This window comes from Erpetoichthys calabaricus, chromosome 6 (genome assembly GCF_900747795.2).
Source record: "Erpetoichthys calabaricus chromosome 6, fErpCal1.3, whole genome shotgun sequence".
Classification (NCBI taxonomy): domain Eukaryota; kingdom Metazoa; phylum Chordata; class Cladistia; order Polypteriformes; family Polypteridae; genus Erpetoichthys; species Erpetoichthys calabaricus.
In genome coordinates this window covers 216150571-216178404 of record NC_041399.2, presented here as the reverse complement: position 1 = coordinate 216178404, position 27834 = coordinate 216150571, and the positions used below count along the sequence as shown (strand labels likewise).

The 27834-nt window shown below is 44.5% G+C and overlaps 2 protein-coding genes across 2 annotated transcripts in view; one reads left to right on the top strand and one right to left on the bottom strand.

Moving 5' to 3' along the window:
• Positions 1-27834, top strand: part of tmem14ca (transmembrane protein 14Ca) — a 1114298-nt gene that overhangs the window by 426989 nt on the left and 659475 nt on the right. The window lies entirely within an intron of this gene.
• The window catches only part of LOC127528389 (orofacial cleft 1 candidate gene 1 protein homolog), a 42171-nt gene that overhangs the window by 1057 nt on the left and 13280 nt on the right, over positions 1-27834 (bottom strand). Inside the window, exons 2-5 of the mRNA XM_051929017.1 lie at positions 17871-17972; positions 8881-8967; positions 5120-5292; positions 3278-3339 (exon numbers count right to left, since the gene is read on the bottom strand). Of these exons, the coding sequence (XP_051784977.1) occupies positions 3278-3339; positions 5120-5292; positions 8881-8967; positions 17871-17972 (424 nt within the window). The remainder of the gene's footprint in view (positions 1-3277; positions 3340-5119; positions 5293-8880; positions 8968-17870; positions 17973-27834) is intronic.

The window sequence follows — 27834 nt, the reverse complement described above, 5'->3', positions numbered from 1 at the left end:
ACTCCTCTCACTACTGAAAGAGACCAATACTGGACACAGTACTCCAGGTGAGGCCTTACTAGTGTGTCACCTAAGTTAGGTATAACGTCCATAACTTGTACTCTACTCATCAGGACGCTATATAACCTAACATCTGATATGGCCTTTTTAAAAGCTTCTGTCCTCATGTCACCAATTACTCTTCACTTATTTTAAAGTTTCAAGCTTTTCAGTCTTTCCTGCTTTACTGCTCTCCAAGGTGCTGGATCAGCCATGTTGCTCTCCTCTGGACCTTCTCTGGTGCTGCTTTGTCTTTTTGTAATACGGAGACCAAATACATGCAGAATTCTTCAGGTATGGCCTCACTAGTGAGTTATATAATGAAAGAAGATCCTCCCTTGGCTTGTATTCCACACATCATACTCCTGTACAACCTAACATCTAGTAGCTTTCTTAATGGATTTCTCACTTTCTCTTAAAGATTTTCTCAATTAAAGCTCTCCATGGTCCTGAATCTCCCTAGTTGCTCTCCAGTGGACTTTCTCCAGTGCTGCTGTGTCTTTTCTGTAATATGGAGACCAAAACTGGACACAGTACTCCAGGTGAGGTCTTACCAGCATGTTACATAGGTTAGGTATAACCTCCATGACTTATACACTACTCATCAGGGCGCTATATAACCTAACATCTGATATGGCCTTTTTAAGAGCTCCTGTCCTCATGTCACCAATTTACTTTAAAGTTCCAAGCTGTTCAGTCTTTCCTGCTGTGCTGCTCTCCAAGGTGCTGGATCAGCCATGTTGCTCTCCCCTGGACTTTCTCCAGTGCTGTTCTGTCTTTTCTGTAATATGGAGACCAAAACTGCACACATCACCCCGGTGAGGTCTCACTAACGTGTTAAAAAGCTTTAGCATTACCACCCTTGACTTTGAAAACACCAATGGAGGTGCTATGTAACTTAACATCCTATGAGCCTCATTAGAGAGAGACTCTCTAGAGACCCCCTTATAGAGTTCCCTTTCACATCAATTTATCACTAATCATGGTGCAGGGCAGTCATAAAGTGTTGCATGCTGGTTAGCTGAAGCAAATAAGCATTTACCAATACTCTGTGTATGAAACAAAGCACATTTACTTATCTGCCTGACGCCTCCACCCAAGATGACTTGCAACATTTATGATACAATTGGCTTCATGTCTTTTGCTTTCCCAATTGGAGTTTAGGCAGGTGAAGTGACTTGCTCAGGGTCACACGGTGTCAGTGGGATTTGAACCCACAACCTCAGGGTCCAAAGCCTTCACATCTACACCACAGGCAGTGTTGCATAGGAGTTAAGGCTTTGGACTTCAAGCCCTAAGGTTGGGGTTTCAGATCCCACCACTGACACTGTGTGACCCTGAGCAAGTCACTTCACCCACCTGAGCTCCACTTGGGAAAGCAAAAGAAATGGAACCAACTGTACCTTAATTATTGTACGTTGGGTGAAATCATCGGCCAAATAAATAAATGTAAGCAATATGGACGTTATAAAGCTACACAAGTGTTCAGGTGTTCTCCATGGTGCTGAATACGCCTAGCTGCTCCCCTCTGGACTTTCTCCTCTCCACTGTTTGTAATACGGAGAGCAAATCATTCGATTTGATTTGAAATCTGCACAGAGTACCTCAGGTATGGAGTTATAGCTTAAGGAGTCCAGGAGGAAAGCTGGCACTCCACACATCATGGTGCTACACAACCTGGCATCTATTGGCCTCCTTAATGGCTTTCTCACTGATGGTCCCAAATCTGCCCAGCTGCTCTCCATTGCACTTTCTCCAGTGCTACTTTGTTTTTTTTATGTAATATGGAGACCAAAACGGCACTCAGTTCTCCAGGTGAGGCCTCACTGGTGTGTTAGGTAGATGTAGAATAACCACCCATGAATTTTAAAACACCAATGGAGGAGTCTGTATAACTCAAAATCCTATTCTCATCCTTGATGTCTATCTGTTATGGAGCTTCCTTTGTATTAATTTGTCACTTATCATGGTGTGGACAGTTACAGTGTGGTGCATGTTGATCAGCACAAGAAATTAAGCATTTACTATTCTCTGTATATGAAACAATAAGGACCCTATAAAGTTCTAAAACTGTCCAGGTCCTTCATCCTCAGTTGCTCTCCATGGTGCTGAATCAGTCCAATTGATCTTCTGTGGACTTTCTCTGGTGCCATTCTGTCTTTTCTGTGACATAAAGATCAAAACTGCACACAGTACTCCAGATGAGACCTCACTACTGAGTTATACAGGTGAAGTGTGACCTCCATGACTTATACCCTACACATTGGGGCGCTATATAACCTAATATCATATCAGGCCTTCTTAACTGCTTCTGTTCTCCTCAGTCACGTCACCTTTTAATCTCCACATAAGAACATAAGATGTCTGTCAGACATGGAAAGACCCTTCAGTCCGACAAGCTTGTTGGTTTAGCTAATGGCCAAGCTGTCTTAGTAACTCCTTCAGATACTCCCTGTTTGTTGTAAAGGTTCAGCTCCTTCATTCTTTCCTCTTCACTCACTTGCTCTCCATGGTGCAGAATGAGTCAGCCGCACTCATCTGTTCTTTCTCTAGTGCTGTGTCTTTATAATAATAATAATAATAATAATAATAATAATAATAATAATAATAATAATAATTCTTTGAACTTATATAGCGCTGTTCTCACTACTCAAAATGCTTAGCAATTGCAGGTTAAGGGCCCAACAGAGCAGAGTCTCTATTGGCATTTGTGGGATTCAAACTGGAAACCTTCCGATTACCAGTGCAGATCCCTAACCTCAGAGCCACCACTTTATGCCACATCCGCCTTTATGTAATATGGAGACCAAAACTTCATTCAGTACACCAGGTGACACCTCATTCACGTGTTGTATATCTTGAGTTTACTTTCTCTTCACAGAAACAAGTCAGGGATCTACTCAGCCTAACACCCTATTAGCCTTCTTCATCACTTCTCTCCACTGTTTTAATGCAGATGGGGATGATTCTTCGGTGACTCCTGGATTCTTGTCATGAGGAATACCTTCCAATTTCAAACTTGCCATTTTGTATTCAATTTTAAAATTTCTACTTCTTTCACTTAATTCTCTGTATTTACTTACATGAAATTTTATTGTACCCAAGCCCATATGTCGTTCAAGTTCCTCAGTAACACTTGAGCTTATTCTACATTATCTGCTTTTCCTCCAACTCTGGTATCATCTCCAAATCTGACCCACATGTCACTTATGTTTTTAGTCTATTCAGGTAAACTTACTTTTGGAAGGCTGCTGGAAGTCTCTTGTGGAATCTTTTCATTTGTTGTTGGCTGAGATCATCCTGTAAAGAAAGGAGATGATGGAAATGGGCATCAGGACCATAGCTAGTGTTAGTACTGCAGAAGTTGGTGTGTTGTATGCTGAGTGGCTAAGTGGATATGTGACATGATGGAGACTTTTAGTGTGTGTGTGTGTGTGTGTGGTGGTGGTGGTGGTGTGTGTGTGTGTGTGTGGGGGGGGGGGTTGTCACTGCTGTCTTCCATCCATATGACATCACTCATGACATTGTCACTCTAGGGCATCACTCTCAACATGCCCATTCAAAGTGTGTACTAATAAAACAAATTGCATTTTTCATTCTAACAGGTGGTGCATAAAACTAATACTCTATATACTAATAAAGGACAGTTAAAATAGAAAACAATGGTAGTGTTATCTTTCAGTAGGGTTTATTCCTTGACTTATGTTTATTTTTTGTTTTAGTTGTTGCTTTTGATATTTTTCAATAATTATTTTCCTGTTTTTTACATGATATGTTAAGTCAGACCAGCAGTTACTCTTTGTTGGATGTATTCAGCATTAATGTTTACAGTGTATCGCCTATTGGAATGTAAATTGCAATGCATGTGGGAATGAAAGGCAATTAGATTTTTAATTCCAACAGATGGTGCCCCACAAACATTAGCACTGCTTTTTTAACAAAGCCCATACCAAATAGCATATAACAGGGACATAGCAACCAGACAGACCCACAGATACACAGATACTTGTCCATTTATTGGGGTATAGATAGATAGATAGATAGATAGATAGATAGATAGATAGATAGATAGATAGATAGATAGATAGATAGATAGATAGATAGATAGATAGATAGATAGATAGATAGATAGAATACATATAGGGGACTTGCCATTTTATGTCTAAAATTAGTAAAGAAAGCAAAGATAAAGTTAAAGACGTGACATATGACATTTTTGTTCCCTCTTGTAGCCTGAAGATAAGTTTCTGGAGGAGTTGAGGTCTGTCCTGGTTAGAAGTGAGGTTCCAAATGAACACTGACTTCCTGTATTATGGCTGGTTAAGGGGTGGAGCCAGAGATGTCCATACAGGAAGTGATGTCACCAAGCTCTGTATTAGTCGTGGTGTCACATCAGCAGAATCCACCATATTTTTAGCTGGCTCCACACCCCTGTGACACTCCTGATGCGTGTGTGTGTGACTGTGTGCGGTATCCTTGCATGTATCCTGTATATAAAGTGATTTGTAGGAGGCGTCTCAGTCACAGATCCTCAGACCCTACACTGACCTAAACAACAAACAGTCTTGGGTTCAAATAATTATTTCTTATTTGAGAAAATACCTAATAAAGACTTTTTGTCTGTCAAGACAATATCCTACCCTATCCTACCCTATCCTATCCTTTCCTTTCCTTCCCTTCCAAACCTCCCAGGTGAGCTCGGTCTGACACCCCTGCCTACTCTGACTTCTTGACTGACGTGTAGGAATGTATCCTGGCCACCTAGTGTTAGTTAATGTAAATGCTCCGTATCTTATATTCTATGTAAGACTTTCTCTTTGTAAAAGGACACTGAAACTGAGGACACCTGACCAGAAACTGGCCTTCAGCTTGAACATCACACTTATGACTGAGGTACTGAGTTTGAGAAGAATATGTCGGCAGTACTGGACTTCCCACTGGAGAATAATCCATAAGATGAGGCGGGCAACGACAGTAGAAGTAAAGATGGAGGTAACAAACACAAACTGCGTAGGATAGCAAAGCAAAGTGACCCGTGGCCATGAAGTCCATGACCTGAAGCAGACGGAGCGTCACTCACCTGCTCCAGCGTGACCATGTCCCCCTGCACGTGTCCCCTGAACTGCTCCACGTATTGTGGGATCTCGTCATCCTCCACCTGCTGCCTCAGCCCTGACACTCTGGGGATGGCAGCAGCATCTTCTTGTCTCCCGTGGCTGGTGAACTCCTCTTGCTCTTCATCGGTCACCATTCCTGCCAAATCAATTCAATTCTGGGTCACACTTACTGGCTGTAATACAGCGTTGGGCAATACAACTTTACAGAAGGCTTCTCTTGGTCTTCGCTAAACTACAAAGGCTCAGTGCAATGGCTACCCACTTCTGTGCAGAGTGGTCACATTGGCAGCTGGCAGAAGGACTTGGGAACATCTGAGCTTCGTTTGGCCTGATTTGACATTAATGAAGGATCTGCAAACCTCACACTGACAGCCATGGGATGTCCCACTGAAGTCACCTTCACAAAATGGTATGCCACTTTAGTGTACTTCAACTTGGTCAGAGGTGTCCACTAATCTGTGTAATCATCATCACCATCATCATCATCATTATTTTATTCAGTTTGTGCCGGCTGAGAGTGTTGTACAGGTAAGGACATGCTGGGGAGCAGGCACTGGTACAGCACACCCACCACACAACAAAACAGCTTGGGATCCTGGTGGGCAATCCCCCAGTGCAGAGAGGTGGTCCAGTCCACCCTCCAGAAATGACCCTCTATCTGGCGCAGCCAGGTGGTACGTGGGGGTCCCCTTGGCCTGCTCCTCAACAATGGTGATCCCGTGAGCCGGATCACCCTCAGGTAATGGTGCCACATGGTCATGTGCCTTATTCGGGACCCCATGAGCAACACAAAGTCAAACCAGTGGGACCCAAGGACCCTCCAAAGAGACACAGGAGTCCAGTCTTCATCTCAGGTCACAGGATAGTGTCCATCTGTCACAAACAGGAAACACCAGGACTCTAAAGTCTTAGACCTTCGTCCTTTCCTGTGACCTCATGACCTCCCCAATCCGTCACCAGAGTCATGAATGTCACCACCGAGGTCAGTAAACCTCTCGATGACGAGGTCGATGCTCTCTCCGCAGACAGCAAGCAGGCGTCATACAATTTTCACCTTTTAAAATCACTAATTACATAAAGCACAGACATAATGGCTAAAACAAAGCAAAGATTAATTGAAAGGGCACAAACAGCGGGCAACATATGGACAAGTAGCACCACCTTGAGAAAGGCCCACCACGCTGACAAGCTCATTAAGAAGGCAGGTTTGGCTTCGGGAGGCCGGCTGGAGGTGTTAGAGGAGGACAGAATGAGGACAACACTAAGCACCATTATGAACAATGCCACACACCCTCTCAGTGAAACAGCAGCATGGTGGACCCCTCAGCCAACATAGCAGGAGTGTGTGGAGAGACGGCTTCTGGACTGTCACTACACTGACGAGCCTCTGTGTCTTTTCACCACTTCACTTCACTGCACTGTTACAAGTACTTGGGGGTCCACATTGTGACAGGCTGGACTGGTCTGGTAACACAGAGGGGGCCTACAGAAGAGCGGACAGGGCAGAGTCTCGTGTGTTAGTAGTCGGTAGTTGGTAACGTCCTTCACATCTTCTACAACTCTTTGATGGCCAGCATGGTGAGATGGATGGGTGACGTCACTTTTAGAGAGGACCACCAAATCAACAGGCTCATTAGGAAGGCAGATTTGGTTATGGGAGGCCAGCTGGAGGTGTTAGAGGAGGAGAAAATGAGGACAAGGCCGAGTGCCATTATGAACAATGCCGCACACCCTCCTTGTGACACAGCAGCATGGAGGACCTTTCAGCCAACACAGCAGAAGTGTGTGGAGACGTGGCAGGTCATTATTCAGGGAGTGGCTGTAGAGGTTGTGTCTAACTACAAGTAGCTGGGGGTCCACGTCAATCACTGGGTAGAGTGGTCTCATACAGAGGAACCATAGGAACTATAAAGCAGACTCCTTCGTGTTGCTGCAGTGTAGATGGTGACGTCCTTCGCGTGTTCTACACCTCTGTGACGGCCAGTGGGGTGTGCTGGGTGGGTGACATCACTTCAAGAGAGGCCCACCGAATCAACAGGCTCATTAGGAAGGCAGATTTGGTTGTGGGAGGCCTTCTGGTCCGGCTGGAGGTGTTAGAGGAGGAGAGAATAAGGACAAGGCTGAGTGCCATTATGAACAACGCCGCACACCCTCTGGTGACACAGCAGCATGGAGGACTTTTCGACAACAGCAGTGTGGGGTCCGAGTGCCTTTCTGTGACTTTTTTTCTCCCTTTTGTGATTATTTGTATGTTTCTGGGGTCCGAGTTCTTGTTTGTTGTGACATTCCTTGAGCTTCTGTGAGAAGATGAGTTTCCCTCTGTTGTGTAACCCCCTCAGCTCATATTTATTTTTGGCCCTCGTCGCTTGACAAAGTGCACTTATAAGCATTAATTTGCTTGTTTTTTTGTTTTCTTTCTTGCTTCTGTTTAGCGCGTCTCCTCATTTGGATTGCACGGCTGGACTTGTGGTGTTCTTGTTATTTCTAAATACATTCTTGCGTTTGTGAAGATGAATTTATGGCTTTGTCCTTCCTAGCACAAGGTGTTGATGGCTCCTCTCTTTAGAAGGGCATTTTTGTGTATTCCCAGACAATTAAAGAGAACTGTGAAAGGGAGGACCCCCGCTTTGGGCTCCAGCAGGCCGAAGCCTCCCTGTAGAGTTCAGACTGCCCAGGGTGAGGCCTCTTCTAGGCAGGCTGGAAATGGCTTCGGCTGGCTTTGTGGGTAGGGTTACCTGGTTCCTAAAAACAATTTATAGCCTAACGACTGATTGCTTAAAAATAGCAAAATCCCCCCCCCCCCCAAAAAAAAAGAAATAGCCCAATATTCAAAATGGCATGTGGGGGGCAGTGTCAGAGCGAGAGGGTTAGGTGGACACCAAAGCCCGAGTTTGGATGGGGGGGGGGTCCATGTGAGTGATAGAATGGGTATATACCATCACATAACAGGGGGGGGGGGGTCAAAATATTAAAGAAAGTAATACATGTGCGAGTAGCAGGGGCAGGGGTGCCAAATAGTTGAAAAATAGCCCAAAATACTGAGTTGTAGCCCAAAAAAGCCCATTTCTTTATCATGGATGATGATCAACACTAGCCCAATTGGGCTGGCAGCAGTGCTTGGGGGTGTCCTCAGACCCCCTTTTGTCCTCAGATCACAACATCTGGGTAGGCCAGTGAAGGCCCAGGCCTGCTTTGTGGGCCTCACGCTCTTCACATTGTGTTTCTCTGCTCTGATTGCGACAAACGAGAGTTCGTTAGAGAAAATTTGTCACATGCAGTAAACCGTTTGATAACCTGGGATGGTGCAGACACTCCAATGATGGCGTTTGTACTGTCATCGTGTGACCTCCGGAGCCACACAACTAGCAATGAACCAATGTGTCATCACCAATGGCAGCACCCACCAGAAAACAAAATGGCGATGCGGCGAAATGGACACGTGACTCAGTCTAAATTCTCCATGACTGGAAACCCCAGATGCCAACGGCGTGTTTAAATGAACCCTTGTATAAAGTGTCCCACTGTCTCGACAACGGTCCCCAAGTCCCCATCTCTTCCACTCGACTCGTTCCCGTTCCGTCTTCACTTTTGTTTTTGCCCCAATTTCCGCTCCACTTTTCCGCTGCTGTCCTCTCCTCCTTCTAACTCTCCAGATGGCAAATCAAGCGAGGCACCCGGCTGCGGTCCCCCAGAAGCTCCACGTCGATCAGAGCGGCGCTCCTACCTGGCAGGTCCACGGCGGTCGTCTCCTCTTCTAAGAACTTTGTCAGCGTCCTGTAGAATTGGCTGTCATCCTCCTCTCTCATGGACTCTGGGGGACACAGGAAGGAAACTCATTGAAGCTGCTGTCTTGTAACTAAAGTATCTCTAATTATAGTGTCAACCTAAATTGTCAGCGTGGGGGTCCCAGGGTGCTCGGCTCCGCTCGAGCTATTTAAGCTGCGCTCTAATTTTCATCAAGTGGACGCGGATTCATTAGCGGCAGCACTTAAATACAACTTGAACCGAAGCCGGGGTCCCCTGGGCAGCAGTGTGCCAGCCTGCTGGCGTCAGATATCAGGCTTGCTGACCTCATTCTGGAGACTCTCCAAATGAGAACGGCTGGGTGGGCCACCCTTATGTACCGTAAGGGTCACCCAGAATGAAAAGTGAGGCCACTGTTAAAAACAGAGAGAGACATTATGCCAGGGCGTGCCAGGCAACAGAATGTGGGTGGCCATCGAGTCCAAGGATCTCAGTCGACAGAGTGCCCACCACAGCTGGATGGTCCACTCCCTGCTGTCCACTGAACAGGTCTTATAAATGGACTGCCCAGTCTTGGTAGGCCATAATTGTGCAAAGTGCTTCTGCTGCCATCTGCTTTATAGGGTTTAAAAATATATGGCATATAAATATAAGAAAGATGCCATGCAGGCCATGTCCGTCACAGACATTGTGGCCCTCTGGTGACTGGACTCCAGCTCTAACATCACTTGAATCCAGAACATGTCATCTCCTTTTGGGTTCTCTCACTCAGAACTGGGTACAGTGCCCCTTCCCCTTGGCATGCAGCCAGGTTAAGTGCATGTGAATACAAGGTCTTACTTGGCCTGGCATTCCTGTGGGTTACTGCTCAATAATCATGATGCTAAGCCATACTGTGCGCCAATGGGAGACTGATCTATGACGTCACCTTACTTATAAGATGGCACTGGGTTAACTCTGGCAGCCATCCAAGGAGCACAAGTGCCATAAGTGGTATGAAATAAAGAGTCACTAACTGGGATCAAGTGGACTTTATGGACAAATCACTCCACCATCTGTCAAGGAAACAATTCACAACTTGTGACCCTCACTTCATTTAATAGATGAGTGAGAGTGATTGGTGCCAACCTGAGACAGACTGGCATACCCATTCAAGGAGGGCCTGTTGAAGTTAGATTTGAAATTGGACCCACTCTGATTCTGACCAGCCTTTGACAACAGTGAGCGGAATGTCATGCAGGTGTGCCCGGCCGTGCCCGCTGACATGTCTGAATCTGAAATGCAGATTCCAGGAAGACTGCTGAAGGGGCAGGATTAAATATTGGATTGTAAAAACAGGTTGGGCACTGAAGGCCACTGACCTGGCTAAGACCCCCAAAAAACCCAGAAATATCCGGTCGAACCCCTCCAACCACTCTGTTAGGTTTATTGTTCCACACCACAAAACCCCAGCATTTCAGATGTCGTCATTACCATTTTGGTCTGGACCTGGGACTGTCGGTTTGACATCTATCAAGGTGGCTAAAGGCGCTATATGAGTGAGCAGAGACCGACTGACGGGCTGAGAGACGGAACTCCCCATGGATCACATAGGCCTCGAAATTCTGACTTTGTTCTGTTTAACTGTTACTCTTAGTTTGTGTATTGTAACCCTATCAGTGCTGCAAAGCACCTTCTGTTGGCACAGGCTGATAAAGGTGGTAAAGGCCATGAGCGTATGCCTAGGGGACACTGGGACACTGTATACACAGGGGTCTGTCACAGGTAGAAGGATCCTCTCCAGGACGAGAGGGGGCGCTGTAACTAAACTTTTTTCACTTTCTCTTGCAGCTCTGAGGGGCAAAACCTGGAAAGCATTGTGACCACGCCCCTGGCTATGGAGGCCACGCCCCTTAGTTCAAGTTGAGAGATGAAGTTGGCATTCACTCGTCTTTTTGAGTATCTATCTATCTATCTATAGTGCCTTCACATCTATCTATCATATAGTGCCTTTCTATCTATCTACCTATCTATCATATAGTGCCTTTCTATCTATCTATCTATCTATCTATCTATCTATCTATCTATCTATCTATCTATCTATCTATCTATCTATCTATCTATCTATCTATCTATCACATAGTGCCTTTCTATCTATCCATCATATAGTGCCTTTCATATCTATCTATCTATCTATCTATCTATCTATCTATCTATCATATAATGCCTTTAATTTCTATTTATCTATCTATCATATAGTGCCTTTCTATCTATCTATCTATCTATCTATCTATCTATCTATCTATCTATCTATCTATCTATCTATCTATCAATCATATAGTGCCTTTCTATCTATCTATCTATCTATCTATCTATCTATCTATCTATCTATCTATCTATCTATCTATCTATCTATCATCATAGTGCCTTTCATATCTATCTATCTATCTATCTATCTATCTATCTATCTATCTATCTATCTATCTATCTATCTATCTATCTATCTATCTATCTATCTATCTATCTATCTATCTATCTATCTATCATATAGTACCTTTCATTTCACCTGAGGGCATTGTGCAATAACGGTATCTCTTCTTCTTTCCCCTCTGTAGAAAGAACGACTGATGTGCCACTATTTATGACATCACTTCCAGGTACAGCCCAATTGTATCCGCCTCTTCCTCCCAGAAAACATCTTAATCGAAGCCACCGCCATCTTGGAGCAGACTCGATCTCCACAGTCTCCATTTAAGCGTCTAAACATGCTTTTTCTTTTGCACTCCCTTTAACATGTGGGGTTTGCCTATGGGTGCCCCAGACCCTTTTTGAGCGTCTTTGTGTTTTCTCTTTGCTATTGTCACACACGTGCGAGTAGGGGGCAGCTAAAGGGCATGAGTAATTGTAATACCACATCAGACCAGGGGTTGGCAGGATGTGCTGATTGTCTTTCTCAGTTACTTGCAGACCATTCCCGACAAATCCCACCAGGTTTTGGCGACTTTGAGGATGCCACTTCTGGTTCCATCACCTTAGATGACGTCACTTCCGGTTTAGAGCATTCAGTGACGGCACTTCCGGTCCCGGCACCTTGGGAGGCGTCGTTTCCGGTTTTACCGCCTTATATGACGTCACTTCCGGTCTAGCGCACTGAATGACGTCACTTCCGGTCCCCGCACTTTAGATGATGTCACTTCCTCTACGGGCCTTTAAAGCCGCCATCTTGCTTCCAGTCAAAGAGTTCTGTTTTGGACTCAGTCTTGTGAACATCTCTGTTCAATTCTTTAACCCTTTTGCAGCCAGGATGCATTATACAGGTGGCTGCCCCAAACCTTTATGACGTCTGGATGTATACACACACTCACACCGTACTCAATCAAATGAAGAGAACACTTCAGTAATCATGACAGTGTGACACCAAGTCAGTGAAGTTTCAAGAATATCAACTTGGCCTTTTTGGAAACACAAGTGACTGAAAATCAATGTCACCTGCTTTGGTGCAAATGAAAGTAACAACACTGGTGTGGCAACAGCAAGACACCCCTCAAAAGGTAGTGGTGGCCCCATGACTGTTGCTTCTCTCCTGGTCCTCCCTGACTGATTCCTCTCTAGTTTTGTGTTCTGCTAGTGCCCTTGTCACCTCTGCTAGCGTGAGGTGGTCCCTGCGGCCCATTCAGGTTGCACAGGTAGTCCAGCTCCTCCAGGATGGCATATCCAGACATGCTGTCACAAGGAGGTCTCATGAACATGGAGGAGATACCAGGACATGAGTCGTTACACATGCAGAGCTGGCCAGGGCATCGAACCAGCAGCACGACTGGCATCTGCACTTTTGTGTAAAGAGGCCCAGGAGGAGCACTACCAGAGCCCAACAAACTGTGCCACCATAGTGTGCCACCATGCCCACCTCATATCGGTATTGGCTCCCTTTTAGCATCCAGCAGGTCCAGAGGCGAGTGTGGTAGGTCTTGTCTCAGCACTTTTCCTTTACGGCTTTGCTGCCAGGGGCCATACTGGGTTTGCGCCTACCGACGTGATGCGTTGCGTAAACTTTGCCATGCCTGGCTGGTGCTGGCGATGCTCCTGCTCCTCCCTTTAAAGTGAAGGACGCCATTTCCCTCTCTGAGAAGGTCTGAGTGACGAGTGGGACATGAGGGGGTCGGTCCGTCGTCATCCTGTTGTGGCCCGAGAGGCGGCTCAGGGGTGTGCGGAGGTCCTGTTGCATTGTGGGTAGGCGCCCTTCTTGTCGACTCGAGGACATTCAACACACACACACACACACACACTTCAGTTTAGTCAGCAAAAGCAGAATTGTAGCACCAGGTGATATTTGGCAGTCCAGCCAAACGTGTCTCTAAGTGAAATCTCAGCATTTTCACATAACAAAGGAAAGCGAGGCACGACTGCCGACACCATTAGCAGAAATAAGCAAAACGAGGAGCGATGACACGCAAGAGAAAGACGCAAAGTAGCAGCGCCACGGGGGAGCCACCACCTCTCCTCCTCATCTTCAAAATCCTCAAAGGCGCTTGCTTTAGCAGCTCAGGTAGACGGCGCGTCCGCTGCTGGCATTGCTGCTCTGTGCCAGCTCTCCTGATGACGTCTTTGGATTGCTGCCTTCATGTCCACCGATGGCCCATCGCTGCCCCTACAGAGGGGTCACTTTGGAAAGAGTCCCATCTTAAAAGAGTGGCAAGCAGCTGGCAGGCCACCACTAAGTGGGAAAGAGCGCCAATCCCAATGTATACAGTGCCACAGGAAAAACAATTCAATATATGTAGTGCCATGGAAAAGAAAGTCAGTACTAACATACTGTATTTACTGGATTTCTTAATATATAGTGTCATGAAATAGGCAGCCAATCCCAATGTACAGTATATAGGAATCCTAACATACATATACTGTACAGTGCCATAGTGCCATAGAAAAGATGACCAATCCCAATGTATACAGTGCCACAGAAAAACTGGCCAATTCAATGTACTGTATGTAGTGCCATGGAAAAGACAGTCAACACTGATATATATAGTGCCATGAAAAGATGGTTGATTTTAACATATAGTGTTATGAAACAGACTGCCATTCCCAATGTATATAGGAATCCTAATATACGTATACAGTGCCATAGAAATGAGTGCCAGTCTCAATGTATACAGCGTCAAAGGAAAAATGGCCAATCTTAATGTATTAAGTGCCATGAATAAGACTACCATTCCCAATATATATTACTATGTAATAAACAAATAATCCAATGTATAGAGTGCCATGGAATAGGTAGTCAATATATATGGTGCCGTGAAAAGATGGTGAATTCTAACATATGGCGTCATAGTACAATGGAAAAGAGTGCCAACTGCAATGAGTCCTAATACATATGCAGTAGTGCCATAGTGCCATGGAATAGATGGCAAATCCCAATATATATAGTGCCATGGAATATGCAGCCAATCCCAATGAATATGGTGCCATGGAAAAGGCCAATGTCTCCTAACATAAGTGTTACCCAAACCTCCGTGGCCACGTTAAAGGGTGAGATGGAATGATAGCATCAGGCTGCAGTCATTGGAAGAACAACTGCAAGGGGGCATTTAATTTTTCACACTATGCTGCTTCGTGCTGGATACATTTGTTCATTCAATAGATAACATAAGTAAAGCAAACGGGCTGCTTATTCACTCAGATGCCCTTCATCTAAATTTACAAGTTAGTTGAAAACCTGAAAACATTCCAGGTGTCAAAAAGTGGCTCTAAAAGGGGAAACTGGGAAGGGGGCATATACTTTTTCACAGCCTTTTCTGTTTTATATCTGCTTACTATATACATGTGAGGCCTGATGGAGATCAGAAGTCTTGTTTTATATGGACTGGGGTGGGGGGGGGGGCGTCCTACTGTAGTCCTCCCGTTGTATTTGTGCCCACAGGATGTTTGGCTCCATCCAATATTAAGACCCCTTGTAGCTCTGTGCTGTGTGCCCAGAAGCCCACCTCTGGTCCTTGGTGGTCTGACTTCACAGTGCTCCACAGCAGGCCCCATATACTGCGCGAATTTGAATGAGCGCCCCCAGCAGGGTGTCCTCCCCTTATCTCGTGAAGGTCATTATTTATGCGCATATCTTAAGATCGCTTTGCCTAAAGTTGGGTGTTCACCCCGAATTTGAACATCTCGTCAGGAGCAAATTTCTGTTTTGTTACCAAAATGGCTTCTTAGGCAATCACTGGTGAGATAATGAGATGGAGCCGACCCGCTTTGCATATTTCAAAGTGACCCACCCTGGCACTGGAAGACCTGCTTGGGTCCTGTTGGCACACTGGCATTAAATTAGAAAGGCAAAAGTCGAGTGACGAGAAAAGTCCGTTGATTTTTATTAGTCAAGTGGGCAATGAAGTCCTGAGGCACAATGAGCATCTCCACCTGCTCTCAGAGCCCCCCAGAGAGGTGTGCATGCAGGTGTCAAGGTGAGTGTGTGCATGAGACGGATGGGCACCCTGTCCACTATTTGGGCACATCGGGGAGACTCAGTGGTCAAGACAAGAGCAATGACACTGACCAGCGCCCCCTTCAGGGACAATCCTGACAAACACCTGAAGTGGAGAAAGCAGGACAGGAAGTTCACAAACGGGCAACTCACAACGGCCGAGGAGCCCACCGTCCACCACTGACCACGTCCAGCCACAGAAGACATGTGACATGTGACAAAGTCAGGGCGTCACACAGCAGGACAGTAAGTTCAAGAGGAGGAGCGGACACAGTTCTGGACACTGAGGTGGCCATGCAGCTTGTCAATTCAATTATGATGACCACTGGGCAGTCAGTGGTGGGGCCGAGTGTAACATCAATAAGGCGCCTTTCATATCTACATATTATATAATGACTGATATAGCAAAGGGACAAAAGGTTTACGTTTATCTTCAAGATGAAAAAAGTAAAACAAAGTTAAAAACGCCGACATTTCAGCTGTTAGGCCTTCAGAGCTCGTCTCAGATATGCTGGATCTGCTATACTATATAGCGCCTGTCCTCCCTATAACTCTCATACAGTACACCCTGTCTATTACATAATGTCCACCACATACAGTACAGCATCCATCGATATGCCGATTATACAGCACCTGTCACGTCTATTATATAGTGCCTTTCACATTCATCTGAGTGCATATGATATAGAAATCAGTCTCTCTGACTACCTGTCACACACACAGCACCTTCCACCTCTGTTATATAGCGCCTTACCTACACAGCAATTGGGCCTTTCATATTCATCTATCTATAAATGATATTTTGGTCTACCTATCTAACGATAACAGCACCATTCACGCCTATCAAATATTTAGTTATTTAATACATCCTGTCTGTTACATAATGTGTTTCATATCTGTACATCTGTACACTAATTATATAGCACATCAATCCGTTTAGCTAGAACAGTATACTTCCCATCTTATCTATTTCTGCATCTTTTATGTCCTGTCAATTACATCATTTATTATACCTACATTTACATGGCACTTTACCATCTCTAATATACAGTAGTGCCATTCCTATCTGTCTCTCTAGCTGTTAAAACAATAGGCTGACTATACAGCACCTTTCATATAAATTATATAGTGCCTTTCATATTCATCTCACTGTGTATGATATAGTAATCTATCTGTCTGTGGAACATACAGCCCCGTCCACATCTATTATATACTTTAGTTCATATCTACCTTTGTAATGTCTTTCATATATTTAGATATCTACTGTATGTGATCATTATATACCACCTTTTACACTATCGATAATACAGTACCCATCTACCTGTTAAATATACACGACCTTTCTAACCTCGTCATCTATTATATAGCGCCATGCCAGTCGATCATGGTATATACTACACCCTGACAATTAAAGAATGTCATTCACCCCAAACACCTACTGTATTTGATCATTATATAGCGCCTTGTCCATCTGTCTGTTACAATTTCTACCAGACGATTATACTGTCCAGTGCCCTTTTTCTGTACATTATGTCCACTGTGTCTATAGAGTGCTGGGACAATAATGTAGCGTGTTGTGCATCGATTAGAGAGAAAGTGAGTGACGTCTCCACCTATCTGGTAAATACAACGGTTAATATCCACATAGCTGTGAAATGTACAGCAACTTTATACTTTACATTTATTATATAGTGCCTTTCTATCTATCTATCTATCTATCTATCTATCTATCTATCTATCTATCTATCTATCTATCTATCTATCATATAGTGCCTTTCTATCTATCTATCTATCTATCTATCTATCTATCTATCTATCTATCTATCTATCTATCTATCTATCTATCTATCTATCATATAGTGCCTTTCTATCTATCTATCTATCTATCTATCTATCTATCTATCTATCTATCTATCTATCTATCTATCTATCTATCATATAGCGCCTTTCCTGTCTCTATATCCATACACAGTAGCTGTTAAATATGAAGCATCTCTTTTGTCCATTTTATAATTTCTTTTGTCTCCATGGCCAGTCTATTAAATAATGTCATTTATTATTTTTTTGTTTGTCTATTGTCTTGTGTATTAAAGAATGTCTTTCTTGTCTACACATCTGTATTTTAACTATAAGGCACCTTTCCCACCTGCCTATTATATAGCGCCTTTCTTCTCTAGATGTTAGGTGTACTGCCCCCTTCAGGTCTATTTTATAGTCCTATTGTTCCCGTCTGTCAGTCTTCTGCATGTATCTCGCCTTTCCCACCCTTTGTTCTTCTCTATTGTTCCTTTTCCATTTCCCTGTAGTGATCCTTTCCATCATTTAACATTATATAGCGCCTTCTTTCTTCATGTGGCTTTCCTTCCCAGTAAACCCCATCTATTTCTGTTAATTTCCCACCCCCTCTAAGCACAGAGTATCATTTTCACATGGCGGGTCCCCCCAAAACCCGCCAGCCGCCCTCGTGCCCTCTCCGTAACGGCCTGACGGGCATATTATGACAAGAAATGGCCTACTTAATTGGAGCTCATCTTCCCGGCTGCCCTCCATGGCGCGGCGCCTTGGGTTGATTTCCTCATCCACTGGGGGGTCAAAGTCATTTCTGCTGCGCTCATTTCCTGTGGATGAGAAGGGTCACTGATTATTAGAAGCACATGAACCAAAATGTTAATTCTGAAACTCACACCGGCGTGGCCGCCACTCCTGCTACCTGACAGGACGGCCCCTCTCATCGTGCCAGCCGAGGGGCCTAATTACCGCGCTGTGAAAGGTCAGGCGTGGCGCGCCTTTAAATATGACTGCCATATGTTCTTCACGTTCAAAAAGAGGTAATGAGTAGAAATTTACAAGTTAAAGTGCCCGCCGTTCAAAGACGATGCCCTCCAAACGCTGAGGGGTCACTGGGGATGAGGGCTGCCTTCAGCGGAGGGATGGCGCTGCCAAACTGCAGCATTTCAGTGGTCTCGGGATTATCGTGTGAAGGACTGTGAGCTGCGGGTGCCCTTCTTGTTGCATGACCAAGCCTGGCATCCATTAATGAGACCTTAGATGCCAATCACATGGCACCAGAGCTACCAGTTTGCCCAACATTCATATCTTAGGGGATGTGGAGCACCTGCACATAGAGACACTTGAACCCATGTCCATGCAGCATTGATAATGCAGTGCCAGCTGCTGTGCCACTGTGTAACCCTAAAGATAAGAGTTAAGTATGAAAATTAGATGTGTGGGTCCACTCCGTCTTCTTGGCCTGGAAGCAAAGGAGGACCATCTTAATTTCATATAGCGCCTTTTACAGGGAGTAGCCCCCTGAGACTTCTCCCATAAACGGCCCAATTTGACAGATGTAGGGTGTGCTTGTTCAGCTTCTTGGTGACTTGTAGTGTGAAGACGTGGACAGCAATTCAAATCCTCTCTGCCTGTGTGGAGTGTGCATGTTCTCTCCGTACCACCGTGATGTTCACGAGGATGAGCAGACTCAGGGGGACTGGCCTCGTGGGCACAGACATCCACTCAGGGGGGCTGCTTCCTGCCTTGGGTACGCCACCGCTGGGTCAGGCTCAGGATTCCCACTGCCCTGAACTGGATGAACTGGATTTCGACTTGACTCACAGCACAAAAATACTGCAAATAAAAGGAAAAACCCACACGACAAAAACAAGGGTTCAACCACAGGCATAAATCAGAGAAAGACAAACACCACAAAGCGAAATGGCAGACAGCGGGTCCCATCTTCATGACAAACACGGTGCCACTCTGCATGGAAGACATCCTGGCAACCCTTCACATGTGTTTGCAGAGGGCACCGGAAAGTTCTGGAAGAGCAGGAGCCAACATTGACTGCAGATCAGTGGGGGCATTGGGGTATGGGGGCAGGGGTGTGTGCCACTGAGGGGCTCTGGGCTGGCGATGGCCTTCACAGCTTCTCAAGGGGGCAGGGATGGTCAGGGTGTCTGTCACTTTGCTCCTTCATTATTTGGGCCTTCCAAAGTGCACTTCATAGCTAGACAGTATATAGTGCCTTTCATAACTACCAAAATATCAATCATAGATTGCCTTTCATATCTGTTAACATGCTGTTCATAACTATCTACAGTACATTTCATAGCTCTCAATACATCCATCCATCCATTTTCCAATCCGCTGAATCCGAACACAGGGTCACGGGGGTCTGCTGGAGCCAATCCCAGCCAACACAGGGCACAAGGCAGGAACCAATCCATTATAAATTGCATTTCATATTCATTAATGGTGTATATTGGGCTTTTCATAACTACCAAAATATCTCTTTTGTAGTGTCTGTCATAATTATGAAAAATACAGAGCCCTTGATGGCTATCATTCTGTGCATTATATAGCGCCATTCATATAAATCAATGCACTTATATTATATATTTCATTTCACAAATCTTTCTATGGAATATTTAAAGCCTTCTGTATCTACCAAAATATTAATTTTAAATTCCCTTTCATAGCTGCCTCTGCAGTATAGGGTGTCTTCCATAACGATCTATTATATAGTGCCTTTCACATCTGTCTATTGTATAGCATTTGTCTCCCAGACAGTACGTAGAGCCTCTCATAATTTTCATAGCTATGAATGTGTTATATAGCGCCTTTCATAACTGTCTATGCAGTTTAAAGTGACGTCCAGTGCCATCTTAACGCATGGGCACACTGGGCAGTTGCCCCCATGCTAATCTATGTATGTGGTGGGGAGGCTGTTACGTCTATCGATTATTTAGTGCCTTTCATATCTCTGAAGGATACGGTGGTCTTCATAGCTGTCATCCATCCATTATCCAACCCGCTGAATCTGAACACAGGGTCACGGGGGTCTGCTGGAGCCAATCCCAGCCAACACAGGGCACAAGGCAGGAACCAATCCTGGGCAGGGTGCCAACATACACACACCACGGCCAATTTAGAAACGCCAATCTACCTAACCTGCATGTCTTTGGACTGTGGGAGGAAACCCACGCAGACACGGGGAGAACATGCAAACTCCCACTGCACCACCGTGCTGCCCTTCATAGCTGTCAGTCCATGCATTATATACTGCAGTGCCTCTTATCTCAGTCTCTCCATTATATGCCACCTTTCTTAACGTTTTATCTGTCTGTATAATGTCTACTGACCCCCTGTGTAGTGCATTTCGTACATATTGATGTGTGATATAGTGCCTTTCACACCATCTGTTATAAAGACTCCACAAAGTCAACGCCGTGATGACAATCCGAGGTGTGGCCAATACGTGCAGGGCAGCGACCCCCAGACTCGGCGCATCACCGGCGGGACCCCCAAGAAGTTCCGGGTGCGCGGCGCGGGAGGAGTCAGCCAGCCAGTCAGTGAGTCAGTCAGCGTGACGTCACGCGCTGCGCCAGGCCGGGCCAGGCCAGTCAGTCAGTCGGACGGCCGCCCACTTCTTCTGTTTGGGGGTGTGGTCATCGAGCTCTCCCGCGTGACGCCGGCCGCCGAACGCGCGCTTCTCTCGGGCTGAAGGTCAGGCCGGCCGTGCGCTTCACTTCTAGTGAAAATACTGGAGCGCATCCTCCTCAAATGTCACTCCAACACAATTAGGTTAAAATTAAATTTGAATCTCAGGGAAAAGAAAAAAAAAAGAACTAGCAGAAGAAGGAGAAGAAGAAGAAGAACAAGAAGAAGAAGAAATGATTAAAATAATTACAAATTGCGCCCTGACAAGCAAGAGCAAAATTTCGCCCACAGCCATTTGTCTGTAATTAGTTAATTAATCCTTACACAAATTATGAGCAATAACTCATCAAGCAAGGCTCACCCATCAGAAATTCAGCCGACTTGGATTTCTTCTGCTTAGTTTGCTTCAGAGCCTTCTGCTGGAACTTCTGGAGGGAAATTGTTAAATGAATAAATTAGCTGCAGAATGAAGATCATCATTTATGATCCGCAACTAACGCAGTATTTTAAATATGGGACGACACCGAAATGTCATTTAATTTACATCTCCGCTAAAGGGGTCAAGCGCTAATTGAACAACAGAAGTGGAAACATTAAATCACCGTGAGATCGATGGAACTCAACGACGGAGCCAAGGTCACGCGTTTTTGGGATCGCCCCTTTAAATTTCAACGAAAAGAGCACGGAGGGGATGAACTGAGGTCACCACAAGGTGAGCGTGTCCTGACCCCCCCAGGAAAGTCACACCTGAGGGCGACCATTAGCACCTGTGGAGCATCTCCACGCCATTTCCAGTCATCTTCATCCAATGAAAAATGGAGTGGATGGAGGAGAAGTCATCGAGGGGGCGATTTGAATGAAAAGATCACTCGGATCAAAGCAGCTGTGTGACAAACGTGGCAAAAAGGAAGAGAGTGGGCAGCCGTGATGGAACTCGGCTCCTTGTCTCAGGATGAGTGCCAGTCCATGACCCAAGGCTGTCACATGTCTTCATCAATACCCAATCAGCACATTCGGCCAGAGAAATCTGCCATAGGTTACATAATAGAGCGCTTTTCACACCATGACATTCACAGTGTACCTTGGCATGTAGCAATAAATGACCTCTAAGGGGTGACCAGGCTCTGCCCCCTGAATCAAATTTAAAAAATGAAACAGAAAATGAGGAAGCACTAGCAGTGACCAGAAGGGTGGACACCCCAATGAGTGCTGAATCAGTAGGACCTGCCAGAGAGTGGAGGAGAACCTCCCTGTCCTGCTAGTCCAACTACTGGGTGACCAGTCACACCGCTGGCCTCATCTTGTATGGTGGACCAGGCCTGGATGACGGCCTCGCACCTTCATGGGGCCTCCCTAGTCTTGAAATGCTGGAGATGATCAATCAGGCCACTAGGGGGCACCAGGTGTGGTGGACATAGCAAGGTCTCAGCTGACCTGCCTACACGTCACCACTGCCCACTTGTCTACGGCTCTGTGCATTCAGATGTCGGTTAATAGAATCCACGTGTACTGAAATGGAGGAAATGACACAACAAGCACAAGAGCGAGAACATCTGGACATCAGGCCACTGAGACCTTGGTGACACCAGTACAAACAAAGGGGTCATTGAAGAGCAGTGAGAAATGACAAGGGGGGCCTTGATGGTGAAGAACTGAACTAAATCTCCTGCAGACCTGAACCAGCAAGCCCATTGAATATGCCAACTGGCAACGGGTGCTGCCCGCCTGTGGGGGACCAGATCAGCTGTTGAGAGAGATGTTGAATCAGAATATAGAAAAAGAACTGAGATGGATGACAGATGAAGAGACAGCCATGAAAGAAGCTATGCAAAAGATAGGAAAGGGCACTATATAGTAAAATGGGAGCAAGGTATATAGACAGAAATAAAGGAACTATTTAATAGATAGATAGATAGATAGATAGATAGATAGATAGATAGATAGATAGATAGATAGATAGATAGATAGATAGATAGATAGATAGATAGAAAATGTGAAATGCAATATATAACAATAGATAGATAGACATTTTAGTGTAGTAGGCAGGATTAGACAGATGATAGATAGATAAATAGAAATGTGCTATATTATAGATAGATAAAAAGGTGCTATATTAGATAGATAGATAGATAGATAGATAGATAGATAGATGCAAAAGGCACTATATAATAGATAGATAGATGTGAAATGCAATATATAACAATAGATAGACATTTTAGCGTAGTAGGCAGGATTAGACAGATAGATAGATGTAAAAGGCACTATATAATAGATATATAGTGCCTTTTGCATCTATCTATCTATCTATCTATGTATCTATCTAATATAGCACCTTTCTATCTATCTATCTATCTATTATATAGTGCCTTTTGCATCTATCTATTTATCTATCTATCTATCTATCTATCTATTATATAGTGCCTTTTGCATCTATCTATTTATCTAATAGATAGATAGAAAGGTGCTATATTATAGACAGATAGATAGATAGATAGATAGATAGATAGATAGATAGATAGATAGATAGATAGATAGATAGATAGATAGATAGATAGATAGATAGATGTCAAAGGCGCTATATAATAATGTTAGATAGATAGAATTTGGTGTAGTAGGCAGGATTACTCAGATAGATAGATACATAGATAGATAGACGTAAAAGGCACTATATAATAGATAGATAGATAGACAGACTGACAGACAGACACAAAGGGCACCATGTAAGAAGACTATTTGTGGAGACATGAAAGGCGCCATATAAAGCTCAGATATGTGAATGGCGGTGTGTAAAGGCGCTATATAATCGCTACTTGTATTGACATGTGAATGGCGCTATATCTATTTATTATTTTCGATTTATCAAGCAGTGACTTCTAGTGACGCCCCTCGGATTTCTTGTCGTCTGTCTGGCCGTGACGCGGTGACGGTGACCTTCTCGCCGGTCGATCCCAACTTCTAAGTTTCTTGCAGTTTTTCTTTTTTTTCGGTCCGGTTTACCGTGAAGGTGAATGTCGATAAACACATGGATGTGCTTTTTAGCCCCCAGCCCGACTCCTCCATGTTGTGTTTCCTCTCCCTAAAGGAAGCCATTCGTTTCTACCCCAAAGATTAATGGCCGCCTAATTGTAACTGATTTAAAGCCCATTTTCCTGCTCGCGCATTCCAATCAATTTCTCCGAGTTACACTTAACGGTGAGACTTTCGCGCTCCCCAAACAGATTAGCTGATGGCCGCGTTAAGCGCTCTAAATTGCTTCCTTTTTTTCTCGGCCTGAGTCGCATTCCGTCAGTCAGGAGTTCAGAGGAAATCGGGACTTAATGGCTCCTGATCGCCGCGGTTCCTCGGCCTCATTTCCTTTCCTTCGGATTCCTCTTTCCGTTTCCACTTGAGTTGCCTTGCGAGGCGCGCGCTCGGCTCTCGTCGCTTCACCTTCGGCGCTTTTCGCTTCCGAGGATGTCCGATCAAGTGGCGCACCTCCCGTTTACGGCGCCGCTGACCTCCACACGGACACGATTCTGAGTAGAAGTTCATGTGCGATTAAAGTCCCCGATGCCAGCTGGTAACGGGCATGCGGATGTCAACGCTCGACTTTGCAGAGGGGCACAGGGGCACACAGTAGAGCAAAATCAAATATTTGCGCCCGACGCTTACTTGGCACTGCACAGTGAAGGACGGCATCCAGAAAATAGCAGAGAGTCCTGAGGGTCTCCCAACACAGACCGGGCACAAGGCAGGTGCCAGTCCATTGCAGGGTCAGCACAGCCACAGAGACTCACTGTGGATCAATTTGGAGAGGCCAGTTAACCTCCTCTGTACGTCTTTGAGGAGGTGAGTGAAAAACCTGCACCAATACAAGGAGGGCATGCAATCGCCATATGGACAATAAGTGGGTACGGTGGTTCAGACCCAGCATGCTGGACTTATGAGGTGGCAGAACTACCCACTGTGCCACCCTGTATTATATTATTCATTCACTGATTCATTTCCTAAGCTGATCAGCCAGCTCAGGCTGTGCATATGTTGGCAGCACTGGGTTCACTGTCATATCATGTCATGTTATCTCTTCTCATATAAGCTGGCACAGTAGCTGCCATTACTATGTCATGGATTTAGCATCCATTGTCTTTGTGCAGTATGGACTTTGTGCTCATGTCCTTGTGGGTTTCCTTCTGCCATCCTGAAATTCCCACTTGTTGTTTTTACTGTGTTTCCAAATTGGCACCAAGTGAGCGCAGGCGTCGGTGTGTGTGTGTGTGTGTGTAAGCGGGCCCTGCACTGGACTTCCTGCATCACATCTCATGCTGCCAGAATGCATTCCAGCTCTCACACCAGTCTCATGGCCACACCATCCAGTCGGGCTACTCAAGGGGCAGGAGCCAATCCTAACAGCATCTGGGGCAAACTAAAAAGTCCAAACCCTAAAGGGATGACAGGACACCGCAGGGCCCATTCAGACACGACACTCGGTCACAAACCTGACCAGCTGAGGTGACATTAATGGGTGGGGGGGGCAGGAGTACGGGAGGACAGGGACAAAGTGCAAAGTGCACACAGGTGACAGGCCAGTGTGGGAGCTGCAAAGTATACAGTAGTGGAACTCCATTCATGCTGAAAGCCATGCATGATATTATAAATGATATTATCAAAGCCTCCATTTTATTATATTACATTAGATCATGTTATGGTATAGTACGGTGTAGCAGGAATTCATTTATTGTCATACCCACAGAGTATAGTAGAGCAAAATTCTCAAACTTTGGGATTATATTACAGAACAAATTACATTGTCAAGGCCACAGATATTATACAGTATATTATATTATGGTAGAGTACAGTATAGCATAACACTTTATTCTCACCCCCACATATTTGTTTTGCCTTATATTGTTATATACTATTAATATACAGTGGTACAGTATTAAACAATAGAGCATAATTTAATTTATTCTAATACTCACATATTATAATAGAGTATAGGATTACATTCTTTAACCCCCATAATGTATTTTATAATATACTGTAGTATACAGCAATACAGTATAGCAAAGCATATTATTATATATCCTGGAGGCCCCACGTTTTATTATATTGAATTATTTTATGATAAAGTACAATACAGAATAACATAATTCAATCTCATACCTGCATATTATATAGTATAGTACCACAGTGCATTGTTAAATTATTGTAAATTATTACACAAGGATAGTAAAATACAATAGAGCACGACTCCATTCATTCTTATCCCCACATATTAGTATTGCCTTATATTGTTTAATTCCATTAATATACAGTAGTATAGTATTATACAATAGGGCATAACTTAATTTATTCTCATGCTCGCATAGTATAATATACTATGTATAGGAATGTATAGAATGTATAGGATTACATTGTTTAACCCCCATAATGTATTTTATAATATACTGTAGTATACAGCAATACAGTATAGCAAAACATATTATTATATATCCTGGAGGCCCCACGTTTTATTATATTAAGTTATGATATAGTACAGAATAACATAATTCAATCTCATACCTGCATGTTATATAGTATAGTACCACAGTGCATTGTTAAATTATTGTAAATTATTACGCGAGGACAGTAAAATACAATAGAGCACGACTCCATTCATTCTCATAGAATCAGAACAGAATCAGAATTCACTTCAATGGCCAGAATAGAAACTAAGAACTTGTCTCGATAGTATTGGTGCAACACTGAGTACAGAAGATAAATATCAATGATAAAATACAAGGGCAATACAGAAAAATAAAATAACAGTAGGATTAACATGTCCAGGTGGCCCAGCGTGTGGTCTGCATAGGCGTGCCGTGTAAATGACTCCATTCTCATGACATTTTATGTAATATTACACTATTGTGTGTTATATACTGAATCATAGCATAACTTAATTCATTATCATACCTACAGTACATACTAATATTATATTCTGTTTTAGTCTACTCTAGTATAGTACAGTAGATAATCAGATTCTCAGACCTTTATCATAATCCAGTCCAATACAGAATAACTGAGTCCATGTACATCTAGCGTTCCCATATACTGTAGTAATAATAATAATTTTTTTTTTTTTTTGCATTTATATAGCGCTTTTCTCACTACTCAAAGCGCTCAGCAATTGCAGGTTAAGGGCTTTGCTCAAGGGCCCAACAGAGCAGAGTCCCTTTTTGGCATTTATGGGATTCGAACCAGCAACCTTCCGATTGCCAGTGCAGATCCCCAGCCTCAGAGCCACCACTCCGCCTATAGTATATAGTATATAGTAGAGTATAATACACAGCGTAGTCAAGTTGAACTCGTTCTCCAACCCTGGGATTCTATTCTATTATTATTTTGATGTCATTTTCTATCCCCCTTAATCCAGACAAGGACCGTGGGGGGGTTGGTGCCAATCCCAGGATAGCGCAGGCCACAAGGCCATCTACCCATTTGATGTGATTCTGATTAAGGGGGTGCTGAGTGGGCTCTGTCCCAGGATGGGGTGCTATGCAAATCAATGCCCCCCCCCCCCCCCCTTTGGCCAGGTGTCCCCCAGGTGCCCGTATGACCTGCACGTGTTTGGAGTCGCTCGATCACTCGGTGGACACGGGTCCAAGTGGCCGGCTTGTCGCCGGTGTCTGTCTGTGTGTCTCTGGACGGAGTGCCAGACGTGGACGCGGTCGAGTTTTTTCTCTTTTTTTTGGCGCAGGCTCTTTCCCTTCTCACTCGAGCTCCGGGATGCTTATTTAAAGAATGAGATGAAAGCTCCTGACATGATTCCCCGGCACGGCGTCCTATTTAAAAATAACATTGCTAATTCAGTTGCGTGTGCCAAGTAATTCTAGCAAAACGAAGCAAACGTTGAATGCAAAAGAGAAGAGAGGAGGAGGCCCGATTTTAGCGCGCTGTCATCCCGACGCTCCAGTCCTCCGTGATGTCGATCTGCCCCCCCTTGTCCCTATAAAAAAAAAAAGAAGAAAAAGCGACTCTGCACATAAAATGCTTACTTTGTCGCAAAAAAAAGCCTCATTTATAACT